The following is a 22,419-nucleotide window of genomic DNA, read 5'->3' on the forward strand; positions in this document are numbered from 1 at the left end:
AAGCTAGTAATTTCTAAGACACATTTGACAGCGTATATACCAAAATGTTTTTCTTAACAAGCATACTTCACTCTTACCCAAAATTTTCTTAAGAATGTCTTCAGGAAAACATTTACTTTAGGTCTGGATAACCAATATCTGCCCTTGTTTTTAACTTGCTCACCCTTCTTCTCTGAGCCATTGTCTAATCATAATTTCAAATTTATCCAGGCTAAAGAACTTTTCTCCGTTCTCTAGCCAATTGTCTTCATCGACTAAAGCCAAGTGACATGCTTCTGTATATTCATGAGTATAACAAAGAGCTGCACACTTTGCAGATAAAAGTTACTCACTCAAAAGCTGAGGATACCAAGAAAACTTTTTTGGCCTCTTTTAGTTCACAGATCTAGCCAAAAGGCAAAATAACTGTAGTGGAGTTCTAACTCCTTGAATATTGAGTATCCAAAAGAAAAAAAGAGAACCTTTGTTTTTTTGAGTTGCTTTCCCATGAAGGGAAAAAGAAAAGACTGAAAAGGTCAACCAGATACAACATTTGTAGCACTCCAATGAGTTATCTAAAGGGAAGGAAGAAAGAAGAGGGAGATACATTTTCAGCATCCTCTATCGCTTTTGCAAAAATATTAAGATGGTAGTGGATAAAGTGGAAATCACAACTGCTGGATCTACATAATCTGGTAGGAAGGTCTTAAAGATCTGGATAAATAAATACCAGTTAGATGAATCTGTGCTACCTCTAATATGGGCAGAAAGAGAACTCATCTCTGATTTTTCAGATTGGAAATAAGGTCAGGATCCAAAGAGAGTTACTTACCTGCAATTCTTTTTCACTGAAGGTAAATATTATATTAGAGCCACACTTTTGGAACTATCCTACTGCACAGGAACTATATTCAAAATATTCAAAAACTAAATTTCTCAAATGACAAACTGCTTGACCAGCAGATGGCGAGCTCCTACACATTCTTGAGGCATGACAGCCATCAGCACATTCAATGTTTCTTTTTTAAATCAAATTTTAAAATTAAATAATTAGATTAAAAAGAAAAGTATGTTTTTCCCTCTAGCCAGGGAGAAGGATGAATGTGTGGATCTATTATAACTATTACCTTCAGAGAAGAATTACAGGTAAATGTTTTTCTCTTCTTAACGACAAGTACAGTGGAATTATAATAGATCCACACTCTTGCGACTGAAAACTCCCGGAATGCATCTGTAAGAAATCAGTAAATAAAAAATGGAATATAAAAAAAAAAAGTATTTAATAATTAGTTAGTACTACATATATCAGTCTAAAACCACAAACATGAATAATAATTGTATATGGAGAAATAAAGTCTACCTAATGAAAAAGAAATCCTGTAAATCTTTGGGAATGAAGGACTCAACAATTCTGGATCTAGTAATGAACTTTATACTCCTAATACATCACATTCGGTTCAAACCCATAGAAAACTCCCAATATCTATATTTGGTAAGCACTTAAGAATTTTAAGAATTTTTGAAGCAGCTTTACAACCATGTATGTTGTCATTGCACTGAGGCTGTCTATTTTTACAGAAACATACTTTCAGTAAGCTAAGGTATTAAACGTCTTTCAGCTACCAAATTAGAAGAATTTGAGGTATATAGCGATGGACTCAGTTCCACTCCAGACTTAGGCAAACAAAATAAAACAACAATAAAAAAAACCAGACAAGATACTACTTCTGTTCAGCTTCTATAATAGAAACTTAATTGGCAAGGAATGAGATGCTTAAGTGAATTTCTAGATACATATTCCAAAACTATTAGAATTTGATTAGCTCTCCCTTCTATTATTAATAGGTATTGCTTTATGAAGGTCAACTAGTATAAAAACTCAATTTGTAGACACTAGCAGTATGGTTTTACCCCTCAAGTTTTTTTGAAGAATAAAGTCTAATAAAGAATACACCAGAAAAGATTTTTACCTCTCTAGTCTTAACAGAATAAAGACTTTACTATTCATATTTCAACTTGAGTAGTTTAACAACATATAGCTCTCTACTGTTAGATTGAATCTACCGAGATGATCTTCCTTGATTTACATACCCATGCCCATCCAGCCTGATGTTTCCAACAAAGTCATAGAGATGTCGGTTTGGGCTCTCACATTCAATTCTGCCCGAAAGTCTCATCAAACTTTCGATGTCCTTTATGTCTGATGTTAGTGGCAAACCCTGTAAACAAAATTAGTTTGTCATGACATTAAAAATCACTTTCCAATATGTAAGTCTATGTATTATAAATCTGATAGTGCAAAACCAGAAAACCAGCATCCATATGGGAACCAAATGGGATTGCTACACTTTGCTGTCACACTGCTGCATGCTACAGACAGTGGAAAAGTCACCTTAGTATTTTAAAACATCATGATGAAGACAAGGTCATAACCAATCATATATATCAGCAAGAATGTCCCTGCATAGAGACAGCACACTCAGTCAAAAACTGCTATTCCCTATCTGCCCCTCAAGGACAACACTGGCACTATCAGCTTCTCTCTGCAGGGCTTCTCCCTCATCTATCCTCTGAAAACAAAACCAATACCCAAACTACAAATCTTTCCACCTATTTTCCCCGAAGAAAAACCCTAAAACAAAGTGCAAGGCATGGCTTAGGAGTAACCATTTGTTCCTTCTGCTTAATTAATTGAACAAAAACTTTTATGATACCAATAACCCGCAGCTTTTTATTCAAAACATTAAAATTTCACAGTTTTCTAAAATGGCCATTAACATCATAATGTCATAATGTTTTATAAGCAGTAATAGATTAAAAGAATATTAGCAATATTCTCAAAAATGAAATTCCTACCTGTCGAATTTTTAAGTTTGTCTCACCATCTAAGTTAGATGTTTCAATGTAGCACATAGCTTGTGGTTCACTATTAACGAAAAAAAAAAACCTTAATTTTAAATTATAATGTCAAAATCCATGAACCTTCTGTAATCTTTTAACAGCTATTTATGCAATTTTTTTTTTCTAATCAATCTTCAGAACTAGGATAATTTACAGCCAAATCTGTAAAACCAACAGTACTTTACATTTTCAGGAAAGTTTGCCAAAACCTACTTTCTTAGATGAAACACTGCTAAAAATGCTTTACATAGTAAGTTTTCTATGTTTTTACATGAGATTAAGATACAGGCACAAATGTAGTGCATTTGTAGTGCCTACTACTATAGACAGCAGTAGTTTAGATATGAAAATTTAGACATGATAGTTTTCTTGTAAAGGATTCTCTTATGAAAAAAGTCTAAATTATGGATAACATAATACAGTTTTTGAAATATCTCTGTCCTCTATGCAATGTAAAAAGCTTTTTCATAAATTAAGTTTTAAGTTTATGCAGAACATTATTACTTGAATAGTTCATCTATTTGACATATACTGATAAAAGGCTTACTGCGTTTCATTTTTTCAATACAATTTTTTGATGTGTAACACAGCAGTATTTTGTAAAATACTTTTAGGTTTTAAAACATACAACAACCATTATAGAAGTGTTAACTAGGAAAACAGAGATACAGAAGGACAAAATTATTTTTCTGCAAGTAGACAGTAAACAAGAAGTGGTCTTAACAGGTCAGGATTTCTGAATTACTCCACTCAGCTCCCATTTTCTGGACATGAGGACAGAACACCTACTAATTATATCTACTATAGAAAGAAGTTTTGATCCTGTAAAGGACCAGAAGAGTCATATGAATCCCTTACAACTTAAAAGAATAAACGTTTACTCTCTATACCACTTTAAAGCTTCTAGTATTTTCCTTCTTTGTAGTATGAAATTCAAGCGTCAAGCATTTTTTAAAGTCTGCTTTCTTGATGCAACAGTGGCTACTGATAAGCAACTTAGTTTTAAAATGCTTGCAGAATAAAATTCTGTAGGTTAGTCTAACATTTTTGTAAAGCAAAAGCATTAAAATGTGATAAATAATTATCATTAATTCCTTTCAGGCTAGCATTTTCTTCTTGGCAAACTTTTCTAAAAATGTAAATAACTTCTGTTTAGATCATTTGGATGGAATCACCTGTATAAAACATTATTACAATTCTAGCATTTTTATTAGTTAATAGTCAAAAACAAACAATATTTTTGTGAAGCACTTTTAAATTAGACTAAGGCAGCAAAGACGTTTCAAGTGAGACACATGCTTAACTGTAATTACTGTAGCAGACAGCAGCGACCTCCAAAGTAAACAAGTTACAGTTAGATCAAGGCAGGCCCATTGATTTGTTAGGGAAAAACAAAGTGCGGTAACAGTGCAGACAATAGCATAAAGCTGATGTGTCTAAGAAACATGCATTTTGTCACGATACACAACAGCGCTGCTTTTGCCATTGCATGCAGCAGAGATTGTGCAACATCCAAGTTTGTGCAGAGGGTCCTCTACCAGTCCTACCAACATTAAACTATATTCTGCTGAAAATAGTGGGCTGGTATAAACATGTATATTCTTCTTAATTTGCTCTAAGGAATTAAACATATATTTATCCTGATATTTTACTATGTGTTTATTCAATGACAACTTGTCCGATAAAATTTCATGGGGATAGTGTAAAAACAAAGAGGACTGAAACAAATTTTAATTTCTGGGAGTGTTATTGTGTATTTACACTTTAATGATCTGTACTTTTATCAACCGAACCCTTTGTAATTTTATAAATGTGTGGGTTTTGGCAAAGAAAAGTGAACAGCAAAGCAAAGATTATCAACACGGCAGCATTCTTCATATTTGGTATATGAGGACCCACGTACACGTATCCTGTGCAACTAGTTTATTCTAACCTTGATGATAGACTGATGAGATCAGCTGGGAGGTGTTCCCCATTGGTCACTTTCACTACTTCCCCTACTGCCACCTACACATCCCAGTTTGAAAATTATTAGAACAGAAAAATAAGTGACAGGAAAAAAAAAAAACCCAAACAAATGGACAAAGACAAAAAGACAGAGTTTGAAATTATTATACAAACAATACATGTTAATTAAAACATCTGATGACAATTTTTTCAAAATCTATTTTAATCAGGTCAGAAAGAAAAGAGGTAGAATATTTTCATTTTTACTCCAGTAGATTGTTTTACTGTAAGGCACCAATTCTAAGCTGCAGAACATGCTGATGTTGTACAGTAAAAATAAAAAGCTGTTATGCTTATTCCTCAACTGACAAAGTTTCTAGCCACTCCATACATTAATTAAAAAAATAAAAGCCACTAGAAAAGATTTTCTACCAACTTTTCTGAAAAGTCCGTTGACAAGAACCCTTCTATCTAGACATGCTGAAAATGATTTTGTGTTTTGTTTCAGCTTTGTAAATTTAAATTTACACTGAACTAGCAAAAACCAAACGGAATAAAATCTCAGAGGTTTGTGTCCTTCCCCTGTAAGAGATTATAGTTTCCTGAAATAATTTAGATCGTCTTATTCTCCAGAAACTGCTATTGCTGGTAAAAAGAACCAAACATTATTAGTTTGAATTAAAACCAGGCCCACAGGCTCGGATTGCTATTGAAACCTAAAATGTAATTGGGCATCAATAAACATCTGGAAAGCAAAATTGACGAGACTGTCTTCCTGGAGAATGCATGGCCACACGGAGATGAGAGGTAGAGAAGAAGAGCACATGCCAGTATGCAGGCAGAATTAGAGGTAATGTACTTGCACAGGGTTCTCTCTTGGAAGGAGGGTTGCAACAGGACCCTAGTAATATAGCTAGGAAGGAATTTTTAGCTGGAAGAAATGCCTGAACTGGGCCCAGAAAAGCAATCACGATTCAAGGAGTCCCTTTTGCAAACTGGATCCTAGAAGAAAACCTGACAGGAAAATTCAAGGTGAGTAATGATCATAGTTGGGCCAGCGTGTTCTGACACAGGCAGTAAAGTGAGCTTAAACAAAGAGGTAACAGTCCCGACAAGTCCAGTAGCAGTTGACTATTATTTCAATTTATCAACATGTGATGTAGGATTCCTTTGGGAAGGACAAGGCTCGGAAAGAAGGCTTTGCAGGCAGTTGGTATTTTTCTGTGCGTAAACTACAACTGGAGAACACTGCGATGCAAGTGTCCTCCAAATCCAAAAGGGCAAAACAGTGAAGGCAAAGACTCAAATTTAGGAGCTTACTCAGGAAGATCATAAAAAAGCTGCTCTGAGAGAATGTAATCTGTTTCACTTGCAAAACACCAGGGTTAGCATGACAGAAGCTATTATCAGGCCAATAGAACAACTGTTTTTGCTGCATGGGGTATTGCCTATGAAGATCTTGGTGGAGAAGCACCAGTAAAATTTATAAATGCTTCTCGAAGTGCAAAAGTAACAGGTTTATAGAGGATAATCAATACAAAAATATCTGAAGTTATGACAAACATTAGCACTGAAGACAGACTGTGGGGAAAATTATCTGGCAACTACTTCACACTTAATAATAATTACTAAAAGTGTTTTAGAAACAGCTACAGTTGATTTTGAGATATAATGGAAGATGGAGTAAACAATGTACTAGTCTACACCACAGTCTGTCACAGAAATGCGTAAGATCCTAACTTTATTAATTATATGTATGAGTGGATTCATGAACTTCCGTGGAATCATAGTCGGTTTATACCTAATCCATAATGATTACATATTACAATAATGCTTCCACTTGTGCCAGAAAAAAATATGGAAATTGCATTTAAATATACAGTAATTAATCAAAATACAATTGATCATATTTAAACAATCTTCATTTAAAAAAATTCTTAGAATATGTTGTCTATTGACCTGATCAAATAGATGTTGAAAAACGTGCATCTTCCACATAAGATGTGGATTTCTTAAATAAAACTGTCCAAGGAAATAATGATAAACAACCTCCGATTGTCCATGTAAAAAGAGTCACAGCATTACATGCTATAAATTAAGTCTTGCTTTCAGTGCTGAAATTATTTATAATATATATATTACAGAATAAAGTGAATCTTCAGCTCAAAAGACAGTGCTAATTTGATGGTTCACATCTCATGTTCGGTTTTTTTCCCTGATTCAACTATCAAACTGGCGACTATATCCATTAAAAAACATTTCTGTTCCCTGTAATATATCCATTTTAATTTATTTGTAGGATGCAATTTGTTAGGTACATATCAAAAAGCCAACTTGGTTAAATATGGCACTTGAGGTCCAATTTTTAGACAGAGAATCAGCCTTTTTTGTATTATATCCAACAACAAAATAACATACTAAGTTTTTCTTTGGGGTAAATTGAATGCCAGTGTAATTTTAAAACTGTAATTGTTAAAGTTATAGTTGTTAACAGTTAACAGTTTAAAGAAATACTGCCTGAAATGATAAATGCCCGAATGAACAAAAGACTACACTTCAGAACAGCAGCATTTTTGTTTATTCCTTATTTCCTTGGAGCAATCACAAATAAATAAATAAATAAATAAATGCAGGGTAGAGAAACCAGCCTCTACACTATAAGCATCAGTGGGCATCTCTACCTTGATGAGAGCAGTACAGTGTCAGCAGGTATATACTCTTTGCCTTTTATTATAACTATATCTCCAACATCTACCTGAAAGAAAACTGGGAATTGGTTAATGGTCTCAAACAAAATTTGTTACCCCTTTGTTTTAAGCACAGTAAATATTTACCTGCTGAATTTGCTAGAAAGACTGTTAGAAACTCACACACTTAGAGAAGTCTGTAGATATTAAGTACTCAAAGGTCACTGAAATTCTTTGGAAATCTGTTCTTTAATAGGCCTAATCCTGACCTTCTCTATGCAGGTCTTTACTTTTGTTAGTTATTGTAAAATATTTTATTGGAAGACTGAAGTTAAAGAAGAAATTAATCTCCCCTAAGATCACAGTTCTATTGCATCACGCTATATACCTTAACCTTGCTTCTCCAAAGGTATAAACCAATTTCATCTGAACCTTGCCTCCAAATTATTGTGAGTCAAATTTTGTTCAAGCTTTCAGGTATGGAAACCAATAAAACTAAGGGACTAGATAGACAGCATAACATTTAGTCTTTGAAAGTTACCTTTAATAGTCCCTTCCTAACTACTGCGTAACAGTCTTTAAAGTTCTCATGGTTTAACCAAAGAAGTTCAGCAAATACACAAAGTAACTAGTTTCCAGAAAGAAGTTACTGCCTTGGCACACCAAATAATAGCAAGGAACTGTATAATTTTGCCATATGAGAATACTCCTAAGTCAGCCATATCATTCCAGTTATTTTTCACTGAACTTAAAGCCCACCATTTAATGGCAGTTTCGCCTGACTCATGCCATCAAAACTGACTTGACTTAGAAGTACTTTTTAAGAAACAAGTATTAACAAACAAAAAATAAAATACAAAAGATTATACATTTCCCATCATACCAGTTAATTCTTATCAATGAAAATTATTTGGAGAAATAAAGCAAGTATTAAATCTGCGTTATGCTCTAAAAGTCACCAACATAAACACACACCTTTTCCCAGTGGACAATCTCCCATGCACCATTTCGTAGTACTGAAAAAAAAGAAAAAAAAGAATTTCCCAGTTGTACAATCTAACTGCAGTATACAGGTATGTGTTAGATTCCTGAAGAAAAGTCATACAGATACAGCTTATTTACACAATATTTTACAGCATGCCTTGTTTCTATAAATTCAGGTCAAGCATTTCAATTATACAGCACATTCTGTATAACAGTTTTTGTACCATAAAATCTTATTACAAAGTCAATCAGAACATTTTACAGGGTTTGAGAATCAATAAAATCTGATACAGATTGCATGATAATGTGGTGTTTTTTGAAATAAATTGGTAATTGGAATAAAAAGTTCCAAAGTCAAAAAGTTATGAAATTACGGGGGGAGTGGGGGTGGTGTCAATTCAAGAATTTTTTCTCAGTTCAAATATCGATGAGGTTCGTACAAAAAAGATTCATAAAAAGTCACCAGCAGGCTTCTTAGGATTCAGCTGTTCTTACTGTTATTGGCATGTCAGAGAACTTTAGGATCATTGCAGTCATCTCCTCCATAAATATGTTTGAAATCCCCCAAATAAACCCATGCCATTTAGCATAAGATTTAGTATAGATTTTCCCTGGCAGTAGCAATTAATATTGCAAGCACGTTCCACTACTCTAGTTTTAAGTATCGCTACTATGATAAAAAAAACATGCCTTGTTTGCCAGTTAATTGCCAAGATGGTGTTTTCAGAGAACAATAAAGGTGACTTCTTTTTTATTAGCACCACTTACAAAGCCATTGAAGATTGATGTGCAAAAAGGAAATGAAATGAAAAGAAAATGTATTGCATTGTATCAATACTTTCATAGCTCGAAGAGATTGTTCTCCTTCACTGTGTCTCCCAGTTTTCAAACTGTCAGGATGTTTATCTAAGCGCCTGATCAGGACCCAGTTCTTATGCAAGCATGTGTTGGTTTGAAAAAAGTGGATCAAAATCTGGGAATACACATGGCCTTTACATCTAAGTCTTCCTTAAGGTTCTGTCCAGACTGATCCCTCTTGTTGTATAGCTCAATGATTTCTGCGAGTTGTTTTCTAACCTGCTGAATAATTCTTTTGGAAGAGATAAATTATCTTACCCTTCCTTGCCCCAGATTTGTTAGTGCTGATATACTCAGGGCCATGGTAAACGGAGCAGTCTCTCTTTCAGACATTAAGCAAGATATTTTAATGATTGTCTCACCAATCAGTTGATCATTACACAAAATCTATTCTGAAAAACCATTTCCCTTCGCTGGGAAAACTACAGATCCAGAGTGAGGACCGGTTGTAATACTGTCCTAAGCAACTCAAGACATTTGATAATTGTGCCACTAACTACCTACTTCCATCCCCTTGTGTCAGCAATACTGTTTGTGAGGCCATGGTATCAACCAGGTGAAAGAACTGATGAGGATTAAAAATATACTTTGCAGCAATCCAGATGGCTAAGTTTCACAAATAACTATAGTAGAGTAACTGCCAGTGGAGTTCTGCAGGTCTGAAATGTAAATAAGCTGCCAGAGGTGGCCAGGGGCTTCTTAGGAAGTACTGGCTCAGAAGCACTTGCACTGCTGAAATACATCCTAAGGCTGTTTCACATGCAGCCAAGCTGACCTAACATAGCATTGCCACTGCAAAGAGAAGGTCCTGTTCTGCCCTCAACCCATGCACAAGTGCATGCCCTCACTGTTTAATGCGTGCTGCCTTTGGCGTTTGGTGGACCCTTTGATGAGCCAGTTTAACCCATTAAATGGAAGGAAACTGTCAGCTTTTCTCTCTGGATTTGTTTCCTGCTGGTTTAGCTGGTTAAAATCAACTCTCAGACTCATGAAAACATGCTGACACACCTGAAATCTCAAGAGTACTCTAACCCTACCTTGATCCAATAAGCTTTTAAGCACAATTAACATACACTGACATTCAATCAAATCCATTTTCTTATAAGAACAAAAAAAGAAGTGGTGTTGCTACGCACCTTTTATATAATGCTTAGAGAACTCGTGCCATAAAGTCTTCTGCAGCCTGGCTTTCACATTTGTATCTCCCATTTTTCAGCTGTCTCTAACAACTAACTTCCAAAAGCATGCTCCATCTGCCTTACAGAAGACTACTTCACCACACGGCAGAAATGCACATTTCATCATGTCAGTGTCTGACAGTGTCCTGCTGTATATGTATGCAGGCTGAGGTAACAAAAATCATCCCTAATGCAGCCTAATAAATGAAAATCCTGTGCAAAAGGTTTTTTATAGTAATGGGAATTTAGAAAGTTAATTACTTAAGGTTAACTGAGACACAGATGGTTTTTAAGGAACAGACAGATGAAGGGAAACCCATATACAGAATCCATACATACACATGTCATTTCATTAACAATTTTGTATGTTTAAAAGACAACCAAAGGTGGAGCTGGATATATAATGTACTATGCACATTGCTACTTTTCAGGGTTACAGAACTGCTGAATATGTGAAAACAAAGTAAGAGACTAAACCATACTGATTAACTTTTTAATTATTGCTTTGACAATAGACTATATTTGACAATACATTTAAATATAGCTTTGGCAGTATGCTAGGATTGATGTTGTACTTATGGGAATCCTACATTAGCTTAAGATACTTGTTTCTCAGTGCTAGCAATATTGTATGTATCCTCATTACACTTTCAACTTCCAAGATTCTCTTTTGCATGCAAGGAACATTCACGAATTTTTGGAACAGTCACTAAAGACCCTAATGAGAGGTAACCAAGGAGAAGGGGCAGGAAAGACAGTAAATCAAGTCTTTTATTAATTTAAAACCTTGTATGCTCTGGACATAAAGAAAAAGAATTGAAAAGGCACTTCAAGATTCACTGCCACCTAAAACTGTTGGTTGCAATTTCAAAAGCTATGAATGCTTGATGAAAGAATTTTGGATGTCTACATTAAGCTTTCCTTCATTTTTTTATGTATAGATAAGAGGTTATCTGTTTCTCCAGGCCTGTTCTCTGGAGATTTCTGTTCCCAGTGCTTTCAGTCAATAGATTTGTCCCCCTGTCCTAATCTCTCCATACCTCCTATTGAGCTATGTGTTCAGTAGTTTCATAAGTTGTCTGCCCCGCTCTGTCCTCCATAAATTTTACAATAAACTTCAAGATTTATGTACAATTTAGGTAGGCTTTAAAATTTACATTTTTAAATCAGAGACATTTCCAGTGGTTAGCAGTGCTAAACAGTTCTGATTATCTTCAGTCAATGACTACATCCCTCCCTAAAAAACCGTAAGGTTACGTTTGTTATTTATTTAAAAAAGTTTCCATGTAAGATTTTCCTCTTTGTGGTATATTTGCATACTTTCTGCAATCAAATTCACATGACAGTCGTTCCTCCTCCTGTATATAAAAACAGGACCAGCTCTATCAAGAGAGGCCTAACTCAGAACAGGTACCGTGAAAAATCAAAGAGCAGCAAAGCCGGAACTTAAACTTGGACTTCCTATCTGACAAGCATGTTTAGGACATATTAGCTAATAGCTAGTTAGCATAATAGCTCCCTCACTTTCTGAGCTAAAATAATCCTCCAATTTAATACTACTACTTTTATTAAAATCTTCCAAAAAAAAAAAATCACATTCCAAAGTTCTGGTTTGGGTACACTGGCTAAATATCTTATTACCTCTAATCAAACCATTACATTGATTTCATATAAAAAAAAACAAAAACAAAACCAAAAAACTCCATTCATCTTGATCCACAGTTTTGAAGCAGCACAGAAAGAGTGTTCCATTTTATGACTTCTCCTTCCAATTGCAGAGTTTTCCAAAATTCAATTATTCAAGATTTGCTGGGTGAAAAAAATTATGATTTGTGTACTTAGAAATGCATAGACTTTTCATCATAATCTAGGCCCACTAAATATAGTGGTGCTTATGATCTTTTAACAGCTACAGCATCATCTGTGTTAAATGAGTAAATGTTAAAGTTTCTTAGGAACCTCATAAACTTAATCTAGAACATATTCCATTTTGTGGGGCTAATGTGACTGCAAACTCTTATTTCAACTGTTTAGATTCCAAATTTTGAAGTAATCTGCACAAGCAATTTCCCATTCAATTACCTGTCAGCAGTTCAGATTATATTACCAGCATTTGCAAAAAATTCAAAACACAACCCCCCCAACCCACAATTAATAGGCTTTAAAAAATTTCCTACCTTGGGTTTGTTTCTTGTTCACCGCATTATCAGCTTTATGCCTTTTCTAAATTAAAAATGCACAGTGGTTAAAGACTTCTGCTGACACGATAAAACTTTCACACTTAGATAAAAAACACATGTATTACCCCTTCCCACTCATCAATTCAATAAACTGATTTTAAAAACATTTCAGACAGGACTATGGAATACTGGCGTAATTATGATCATCAGGAAAGTCACACCCAGTTCCACTGTGTTGTACTAAAACGTCCTCTCATAGGGTAATCGCTATCTAAACAAGTTCCTTATATAAGGAAGCGGTGTATTTGTGTACCATAACTTTGCCCCTTCCTGGAACTGGGAGATGATTCTACCAGAGCAAAGATCATGGAACCATTCTTCATACAAGTGTCTCATACAGATCTAAAGTCAAACAATGAGTGTGTAAACATATGACTCCACTTCCACATAAGTGCCTTCAGCAACAGTAACAAACAGACAAACAAACAAAAATCAAGAAACCCACCACCCTGCACCCTAAACATGCCATGATATCGCTCAGTTTTAATATAGCTGTGAGAAACCTTTGGACAGAAATCTTTTGATGCAGCTACTAACCACCAGCATTTTCAAGGTATAATCAAACTCAGCTACAAAAAGCTTAGGAGATTACTAGTTTAAACACAGTATTTAAGAGTAATGAACTCAGTTCTTCCTGAGCAGGAACATGATTTGGAAAATTAATTTAAATAGAATTAGCTGTTTTAGGTAAGCTTTTTGAATAGAGCTACAGAATTTATGCCTTTGAAATACAAAGAAAACCAAAACCAATCTTGTAAATTCAAAGAAAAAATAAATCAAGCTACTTATTTATTTCTGATAAAACGCATGTATGACTCTGAGCTAGCACCTCTTAAAAGGCCGCCTTACCACTTTACAAAGACTAAGCTAAGGTATTATTTTTACTAGATTTTCACAGATTATCAGCAGATTCTCCTTTCAAAAAGATGAATGATTTTACAGATAAATAATCTATGATCAATGGGAAGGCATAACAACTTGACCAAAGCAGGTGTTTATTTGCCCACAGGGAGAGTCTCCTCCAGCTTGAAAAGTGACAGTTTAACATCAGTTGCTTTCTGAGCTATGATGGGTGAAAATCATTGGAAACAGCTGATCATCTAGCACTGCATGTCACAAATTTTGCTAGCACTTCTGAAGCATATATGGAAAACACATGCTGTTCATGAATAATGTCTTCTGCTAACATCTTCTGCTTCTTCGGATTTCACTCCAGAAAAGGAAACATTTGGTTCTTGAGCTAAAAGTATTATTTTGATAAGTATATTAATTGATATCGATATGTAAGGTTCCCATCCAAGAGCCAATTAATCTTGCTTTAATATTAGATGAAGATAACCATTCCTGGAGATCTTAGGTATCTCACTGTGTAAAGAAACTAAGACATAATGAAAATTAAAGGTTAAGGGAAAACACACTGAATATTTTACTATGCAGCAAGTGGTCAGCTTTCCCAAGGAAAAAAAGTACAGCTGTCAGAGTCAGCCAAATATTCTTGCATGATATAAGTAGCAGGCAACATTAAATTTCATAACCTGTTTGACTACAAAAACTGAGCAAATTGTTTTATTTGGACTATAGTCTGTGAAAGTCAGCTGTGCAAGTGAGAAATTTATGAATTTACCTTCAGAGATAGATATATATATACACACACACACAGAGTGCCTTTAAATTAGCACCTAAATTCTCCCAATCAGCTCCTTCATCTCATTCATTTCAACTAAGTACAGCAGGAATTAAGTACATGCTGAGACAATGTAAACTTAACAGAAAGAAAAACAGTATTTGAATTGCCTTTAGGTATCTCTGTGGTATTTGGTAACGAGAACCTTATTGTTCTAGCTGATATATGCAAAAAACACTAAACCTGTTCCCTGTCTTCCCCACCACCACCAAACTGTACACTTCAAGTTGGAAAGAGCAAATGGTAGAAACAAATGACATAAAAGAAAAGCGAGTGGATGAGATAATTTTAAAAAGGACACTTTGTACAGCAGCAGCAGCCTCAGTTTTATATTTGCCTAGACACTGACAGATGGTGTAAGTCTGTAAGCATTAACAGCAGAATGGTTAATGGTTAAAAATATCTGAAAGAACATGAATTGATTTTATGGCTTTTTTAAAAGAGATTTTGTTTATGTAAAGAGAGAGCAACAAAGACATCTAAGGAGAAGCTGACTATTGGACAGCAAATACTAGAAATGCAAAATAGAACAAAAACATTTAACAGAAAGATCATCGTCTCTTGCAGGACCACTCAACTCTATGGCCCAGGAGCTTCATACAACCCAGGGGGACAATGTATCTTGCCTACCATCCATTCAGAGGTAACTGAGGAGAAGATTGAGTTGACTGTATCAGTTGACTGGAAAAGTAGCATGTGACCAGCCACTCTCCATTTCAAAGCTTCTTTGCAGCTTGCAACTCTTCCTCTTGATCATGTTTCTGCACATACATTGTAATTCTGCTCAAGCACAATAAATCTGATGCTCCCAGGAAGCCTACTATTTGAGTGCAGGGAAAGACTAAATTACCTGCAACCCTTTCCAAAAATCAAGAGAACAGCCCACAGTATAAAAAAACCCAAGAACACTACTCCTCCAGTGGACAAGGCCCTCTGCCATATTATGGTCGGTCTGGCCGGTCCTGTTCAATATCTTCATCAATGATCTGGACGAGGGGATCGAGTGCTCCCTCAGTAAGTTTGCAGACGACACCAAGTTGGGCAGGAGTGTTGATCTGCTGGAGGGTAGGAAGGCTCTGCAGAGGGACCTGGACAGGCTGGATCGATGGGCCGAGGCCAACTGTATGAGATTCAACAAGGCCAAGTGCCGGGTCCTGCACTTCGGCCACAACAACCCCAGGCAATGCTACAGGCTTGGGGAAGAGTGGCTGGAAAGCTGCCCAGAGGAAAAGGACCTGGGGGTGCTGGTTGACAGCCGGCTGAACATGAGCCGGCAGTGTGCTCAGGTGGCCAAGAAGGCCAACGGCATCCTGGCCTGTATCAGAACTAGTGTGGCCAGCAGGAGTAGGGAGGTGATCGTGCCCCTGTACTCGGCAGTGGTGAGGCTGCACCTCGAACACTGTGTTCAGTTTTGGGCCCCTCACTACAAGAAGGACATGGAGGTGCTGGAGCGTGTCCAGAGGAGGGCAACGAAGCTGGTGAAGGGCCTGGAGCACAAGCCTTATGAGGAGCGGCTGAGGGAACTGGGGTTGTTTAGCCTGGAGAAGAGGAGGCTGAGGGGAGACCTCATTGAGCTCTACAACTACCTGAAAGGAGGTTGTAGTGAGGTGGGTGTTGGTCTCTTCTGCCAAGTAACTAGTGATAGGACAAGAGGAAATGGCCTTAAGTTGCGCCAAGGGAGGTTTAGATTGAACATTAGGAGAAATTTCTTTACTGAAAGAGTGGTCAGGCCTTGGAACAGGCTGCCCAGGGAAGTGGTGGAGTCACCATCCCTGGAGGTATTTAAAAGACGTGTAGATGAGGCCCTTAGGGACATGGTGTAGTGGGCATGGTGGTGTTGGGTTGACGGTTGGACACGATGATCTTAGAGGTCTTTTCCAACCTGTATGATTCTATGATTATGATGTATCTAACTTCTTGTCCTCCACATAACATATCTGCAGAACTAAAACAGAACAAGAGCAGATGAAGAAATTCTTAGCATCTAGAGTGATCTGGTAAATCATCAAGACTAATTCCTTGGATACAAAAGACATCAACTAAAAGACTCAATTATGTTATGCAAATTGGAGAGACAGGTTCTACCATACACTTTCAGTGAAGAGCAGGCAGGAAGGTACTCAGAAAACCCCAACATCTTTTGTATGAAGTGAAACAGAGCCTGAAATTCCTTTCCCTACCTACGAAATAGAAGAAGTCAGAATGGACACTTCCAAGCCATGACAATATCCCACCTCTTTTAAAGTTTTCATTCAATGCAAGAAGAAAGCAAAACAACCACAACCACAAACACTGAGTGGAGAGAGCCAAGGAAAGCTTGGCGTAGGTGGGGGCACCTGCCTAACACGGACAAGCATTCCATGTGTGTTCCTGGCCATCAGGTGTCAGCAGATCACACTTAGCACCAAGACATGGAAGACTAACAGTAAATTGCACTGGGCTGGAGCAATGGGAAAAACTGAAAAATTGCTTCTACAGCAATTCCCCTTGCTGTCTACAAAACCGTGCAAAGTCACAACAGTGAAACCAAGGATTTTATGCATGTCACTTTAGAAATAAAGAGATACATCAGATGCATGGACCTGGATTTGGAGCTGGATTTGACAACTAGGGAAAATCCATTTTTAAAACTTTAAAAAGGACACATTAGTGACCTGTATTCATTCATCTAAAATGTATTAAACCAAATAGATTACTATTCTAAACATACCAGAAGTGTCACATTATAATTCCAGTAGCAAGCTAAAAGACACTTTTTAGAAAGGTCCAGGAATTATTTAGTTGTGAAACAAAAATCCATCCAGTTTCATGTATGGAGGACAAGTGAAGATGCTTGAGATTGTGCAGCCTCCTAGATCCTCAACTCTGAGTTCCGGAGGGCTCATCTATCTTTTTAAAGGCATTTCAAATAAAGATGTAAAAATAAAAAGGGTCCTGGGAAGATTTTTTTTTAACCCTTCCCTCTTCATTGTGAGTAAAGCCAGAAGTTCTCACAATTTTTCTATAAAATGTTAGTGTAGTATCTCATTCACAAATTGAACTTAAATCCAGCTCACAGGTATAATTAGTGAGAGTAAAGGACTCTGCTCCTGCAGGAAGAAAAAAAAAGAAAAATGTTTTTCAAACCAAATAAATATTTAAAGGTTATTTGGTTTTAAAATAGATTCCACCTGAGATGAATTCACTAGATTCCAATCTTCTTTTAGCAGAGGCCTTCTTTGAGAAAATTGGCAATATTCTGGACTTGACTAGGTTCTGTGGAGTCTTTGGTTCCAGTTCACACTTTAAAATATGCTTGTACTTCATTAATGAGAACTGTCTGACCAGAAAAAAATCTATATAATAAACACAACAGTCATTGTTTTACCATGTTATTGTCACTTGTATATACAGTAAACACACTTTCAAATCATAACACCATATTCTAAAGATTTCATCTTCTGAAGCAAGCAACTTTAGAAGTTTTCAAAAGCATCCAGAAGGCAAGAATGGTCAACACAGAATTATATTACAAAAATTTTGTTGAATAGTCTATGAAAAATTTGAAAGCTATTTACAAAATATTGCTATTAAATACTTACAATATCCTCTATTATCTCCTTCACTGCAGCTACAGCTAAAATAAATAAGAGAGGGACCAACGTTGTGTAACGGCCTGTTGGTGATACATCTGGTATTTGCTATCAAAAAGAGAGAAAAAAATTGTTTGCATTGCTGGTTGAAAACATATTTTTAATATAAGAAGCAGTACTTCCTGTGCAAATACAGACAAGGCAACTGGATTCACTTTTTAGACATGGTGCTGATTATTTCCAAGCAAGGGTTTTTGTCTTCAATCCAAAAGCAGCTGATACAATAAAACAACATTTGCATTTTAAATAGCATAGAATTCAGTGGAGTTACTTTCAGAGGTTTTAGTGTCTGCAGAATATTCACCTTCCTTTTCTGTGTTTCAAATTAAATTAAAATACATATTTATAAAATACAATTAATTTTTTCAGTTTAGATTTGTGTTAGTGTGGACACATGTCCAAGATGTTTTTACTTCCTTACAGTTTTAATCTCTAAGAGATATTTTGTATCATACTAGTTATAAATTGATGAATTTCAAACAGCTGCTTTCTGCCAGACTATTGTAAGAAACGCATTTTTGCTAAGCAGGTATGGGCACAGATGGTGCAAGTGAATCTGTATGTAAAGCAAATGCTGAGAAGATGCAGCTACTTATGTGCTATACATGGGTAGTTATCCATAATTATCTTTATATTGGCTAGAGTTCTTAATGGCAACAACATTGATAGGTGAGAGGATTGCTGCCTTAACAAACTTTAATAGGCAATGTAGCCCACATGACTATAATGAGATCTTTGCAAGAAAAAAGTACACTAATAAGTGGTGCCTCAATGTGGTTAGAAGACATCCTCAATTTATCATAAAATGTTTTGAAAAACAGCCAATGTTATTTATGAATTATATAAATTTCTTTTTGCTACCACCACATTGTGGTTCTGAAAGAAAACAGGATGTTATATGTACATATGCTATGTTTCTTGGAATAAGACCAATATAGATTTTCCAGGTTACTCTACACACATTTTTTCAAGCAATTAAATGGAAACCAGGCAGAAAAAGTTACTGTTGGGCAAGTGCCTATGTGTTGGCTACAATGGAAAGGGATCTATCACTTCTCCAGCTATTCCTACCCTTTCATTCTTCCCTACGTGTATGCCCAAACTCCCCCATTTCAATGACACATTATTTTCCGGGCAAAATATGAAAGCAAAAGGGGCACCAGCCCGTAACCTGGTTCCATTACCCTTAAGTATTTCTTACTCGTGCCACTGTGGTCTCACTGATAGCCTGACATGAGATGGTAGGCTTGTAAGTCCTAACATTCCACTTCTTAACATTCCACTTACTTCCTAACATTCCACACCCCTACCTGCCAGCCTCTCACCTAGTCATGCCAAGCCTCAAATAGCTTCTGAAACCCCACATTCTGTGTCTGCTAGCTTGATGCACACAGTGGTACCATAAGAAATGCTACTGGACCACTGGAATAGCCCGAGATGCCACATGGGGTCAAAAGGCTGTTTATTTAGAAGCCACAGGTTTGCAGGCAGACAACCTAATGAAACCCTGAACTTCAGATTTTTTTCTGCTAGAAAACAGTGTAAGCTACCTGCGCAGATGTATCCTAAAAAACTGCTCCAAGCCCTTATAGTAGAAGCAAAGAAACCTGAATAAGAGGAATCAACTTTCACTCGCTGAAACATCTGAAGTGAGGGAGGAAAAAGTACACATGGTAGTACAATGTGCCATTATTTTAGCCATTTTTGTTTGGTATGTCAATTCCTAACATGATCTCCACAACAGACAAATCAACACATCCTAAAACATGCACTAGAAATTATGCAGAAAATGTGTTTTTATCAAATATGATTAGGAATACAGAACTAAACAACGGTAATTATCACTGCACCTGCCCACAGTTCAATTTTATTCATCACCAGCTAGTGCATTCATAGAGTACTATACAAAAAACCACAATCTGCTTTATCAACTTAAACTACTGAAAAATTAAGATATTCTGATATATCTGTAAAACGTTATGTACTTCTCAGTAAGCTGGGTCAGGGACAGCCCTTTACAAACATACTGAATGAAGCTACAGTGCTGGTATGGAACGACTCTGTGTTTTCTTCCTAACCAGCACAGTTAACCAGCTGGGATATGGGAAATAGCTGCTACAGTACTGGACTCTACTGCTGTTCTTCTTCATCTAGGCTCAACTTCAATCCTTATCAGCTTCACTCTAAGAATAAATAATCACTTCTCTTCGGCTGCAATTTCTGCCCCCCAAAACAGACTACAGGATTAAAGTTCATGAAGTTCAGATTTTTAGGCAGTACCCTCCATTATGAGAAATGCCAACTACAGGTAACATTTTTCTGTGTATGCCAGATATTTTTAAATGGGATTTTCCTGTCACAACAGTCTTTTTCACCTGACAGCATTTCAGCTTAACCTGTTTTACAGAAAAATCTGTGTGTGTATTGTGTTATCTGCAAGGAGTAAAAAAACCACAAAACCAAACATGTATTAAAGATACGTCTACACAATACAGCTAGCTAGTTAGCTCAGAAAGAACAGTACATCAACCTCAGTACCTCTGCAAAACACTGTCTATGGTATAAATGCTCTCTCAAAAAGTTTCAAACATTAGCATCTTATTGTTGATCTTACCTGAAGTAATGCAATAAAAAGAAAAAATGCATTAGCAGCTCTTCTGAACTGGGAATAAAGGAATCTTGGCAGGAATGTGATTATATTGTACTTTGCAGTGCTGAGAGAAAGAGACAAAAACATGCACTATTATTACAGCACAAAAAATTCTTCAAATATATTCCTTCCCTCTCAGTTCCACAAGCTTTCAAATAAAATAGAACCTTTTGTGATTTCTGTGCTAGCAAACAGATTTGTTTTGGCTAAAAGAGAAACTGAAAGACTTCTACAGAGACAGTCCTGCAGGCGTCCATGAAGTGGCTAACCCAGGGACACGCCTGCTGCCCACAGAAACTGCCGCGAGCTTCCATGTTGAGGCTAGAAGTCCCCTTGCCATCTCTGCCTGCTCTATGGGAAGCAGTCAAGCCCTGCTGCCACTCAGCGACAGGCAATGAGGAGAGGAAAAAAATAAAGAGAAGGCAGCAGTCAGGCGGTTGAGGCAGCCGGTAGGGCAGGCCCCAGGCCGGCAGCCCCTGGGCCCAGCGGAACACCCTCCCCCGCAAGCCGCGGCACACGCTGGGCAGGTAACGCTGCACAACGGCTGCGGCTCAGACAAAATTATTGGGGAAAGAGGTATAACAAGCATAACGAGGAAGGTGCTAAATCAGGGCTGAGGAGCTGTGGAGTTTCTGCGCTGGGTATGAGTGTGCACAATTCAATGCAAAAAACCTAACAACAAGATCAACTGAATTGAAATGGTGCCTTTAAGAAATCATTAAAATAATAAAAATCTATTAATGGATAAAGTCCTATACCCTTCACTGAATGGAAAGTTCACTTTTTTATTTTAAACTGATAAATATTGGATATTAAGTGCAGTTTTGCTAGGCTGGAAGAAAAGAACACATCTTATCCCAGCGTAATCATCTCTGCCAAGCCATCACAAAATGTTTGAGCTCCCAGCTCTTCGTCAGCCTTACATTTGTTTAAGAACAGACCGCTACCACCTAAGGTCCTAAAACAGTAACAGTGAAAATAATCATAACAAAAACTTACAAGCAAAGGACTTGTAAGAATATTTTAAACACTTTAAGTTAGTAGTATTTACTTCAACTTTGCGTAAAAGTCAATTTAAAGGGGGAATAAATGTATTGTGCAAAAAAGCTCAACACTGTCAAGAAACAAAGCAAAAGACAGAAAAGACAAGTTGTGTACACACATGAGAAACTTCATAATGCTTTTTAAGTCCATGGAAAAACCTCACCATATTATTCTCAATGTTTATGAAGTTTCTGCATATTGTCAAAGGTACCTTCAGAAAACACACCTACTTGGGACAGGGATAGCTTTGTCATTATTTACTTTGAATTTTAACAACAGAATTGAGGATGTTATCAGATCTAATCATACATTACTTACAATTATTCAGTGTATTACTTAAAATTCAACAAAAACAAAAAACTCCACAACATAAACCATCAGCAGAATCCTAAAGCCTGAACTTGAAATTCAAAACTGGTTTTATAAGCAACCACAGCATCTTTGTAGCTGGCTGACTGAAAAAGACAAGAGTTTCCAAAGCACAAACAATGCCTTGCTTAAGTGAAGTACATCAGCATTGGCATCAGCTACCAGAAATAGGTTCAAAGATGAACTGAACTGAAAGCTGAAGAACAAATCCATACTCTAGGGACATGCTGATGGTGCAGCTGTAAAGCATCCCTACCTTCCCCACC

The 22,419-nt window shown here is 36.5% G+C and overlaps 1 protein-coding gene across 7 annotated transcripts in view; it reads right to left on the minus strand.

Moving 5' to 3' along the window:
• The window catches only part of ATP8A1 (ATPase phospholipid transporting 8A1), a 127,343-nt gene that overhangs the window by 91,267 nt on the left and 13,657 nt on the right, over positions 1 to 22,419 (minus strand). For 3 of the 7 annotated variants that reach the window (XM_075148987.1, XM_075148986.1, XM_075148991.1), the window contains exons 3-9: positions 20,705 to 20,804; positions 18,040 to 18,138; positions 12,712 to 12,757; positions 8,490 to 8,530; positions 4,814 to 4,887; positions 2,836 to 2,905; positions 2,071 to 2,198 (exon numbers count right to left, since the gene is read on the minus strand). In XM_075148987.1, coding sequence (XP_075005088.1) covers positions 2,071 to 2,198; positions 2,836 to 2,905; positions 4,814 to 4,887; positions 8,490 to 8,530; positions 12,712 to 12,757; positions 18,040 to 18,138; positions 20,705 to 20,804 — 558 coding nt within the window. Of the gene's footprint in view, positions 1 to 2,070; positions 2,199 to 2,835; positions 2,906 to 4,813; positions 4,888 to 7,508; positions 7,583 to 8,489; positions 8,531 to 12,711; positions 12,758 to 18,039; positions 18,139 to 20,704; positions 20,805 to 22,419 lie in introns of all 7 variants that reach the window. The other 4 variants (XM_075148990.1, XM_075148989.1, XM_075148993.1 and 1 more) reach the window with 2 other exon arrangements.

The sequence above is a fragment of the Calonectris borealis genome, chromosome 4 (genome assembly GCF_964195595.1).
Source record: "Calonectris borealis chromosome 4, bCalBor7.hap1.2, whole genome shotgun sequence".
NCBI lineage: Eukaryota > Metazoa > Chordata > Aves > Procellariiformes > Procellariidae > Calonectris > Calonectris borealis.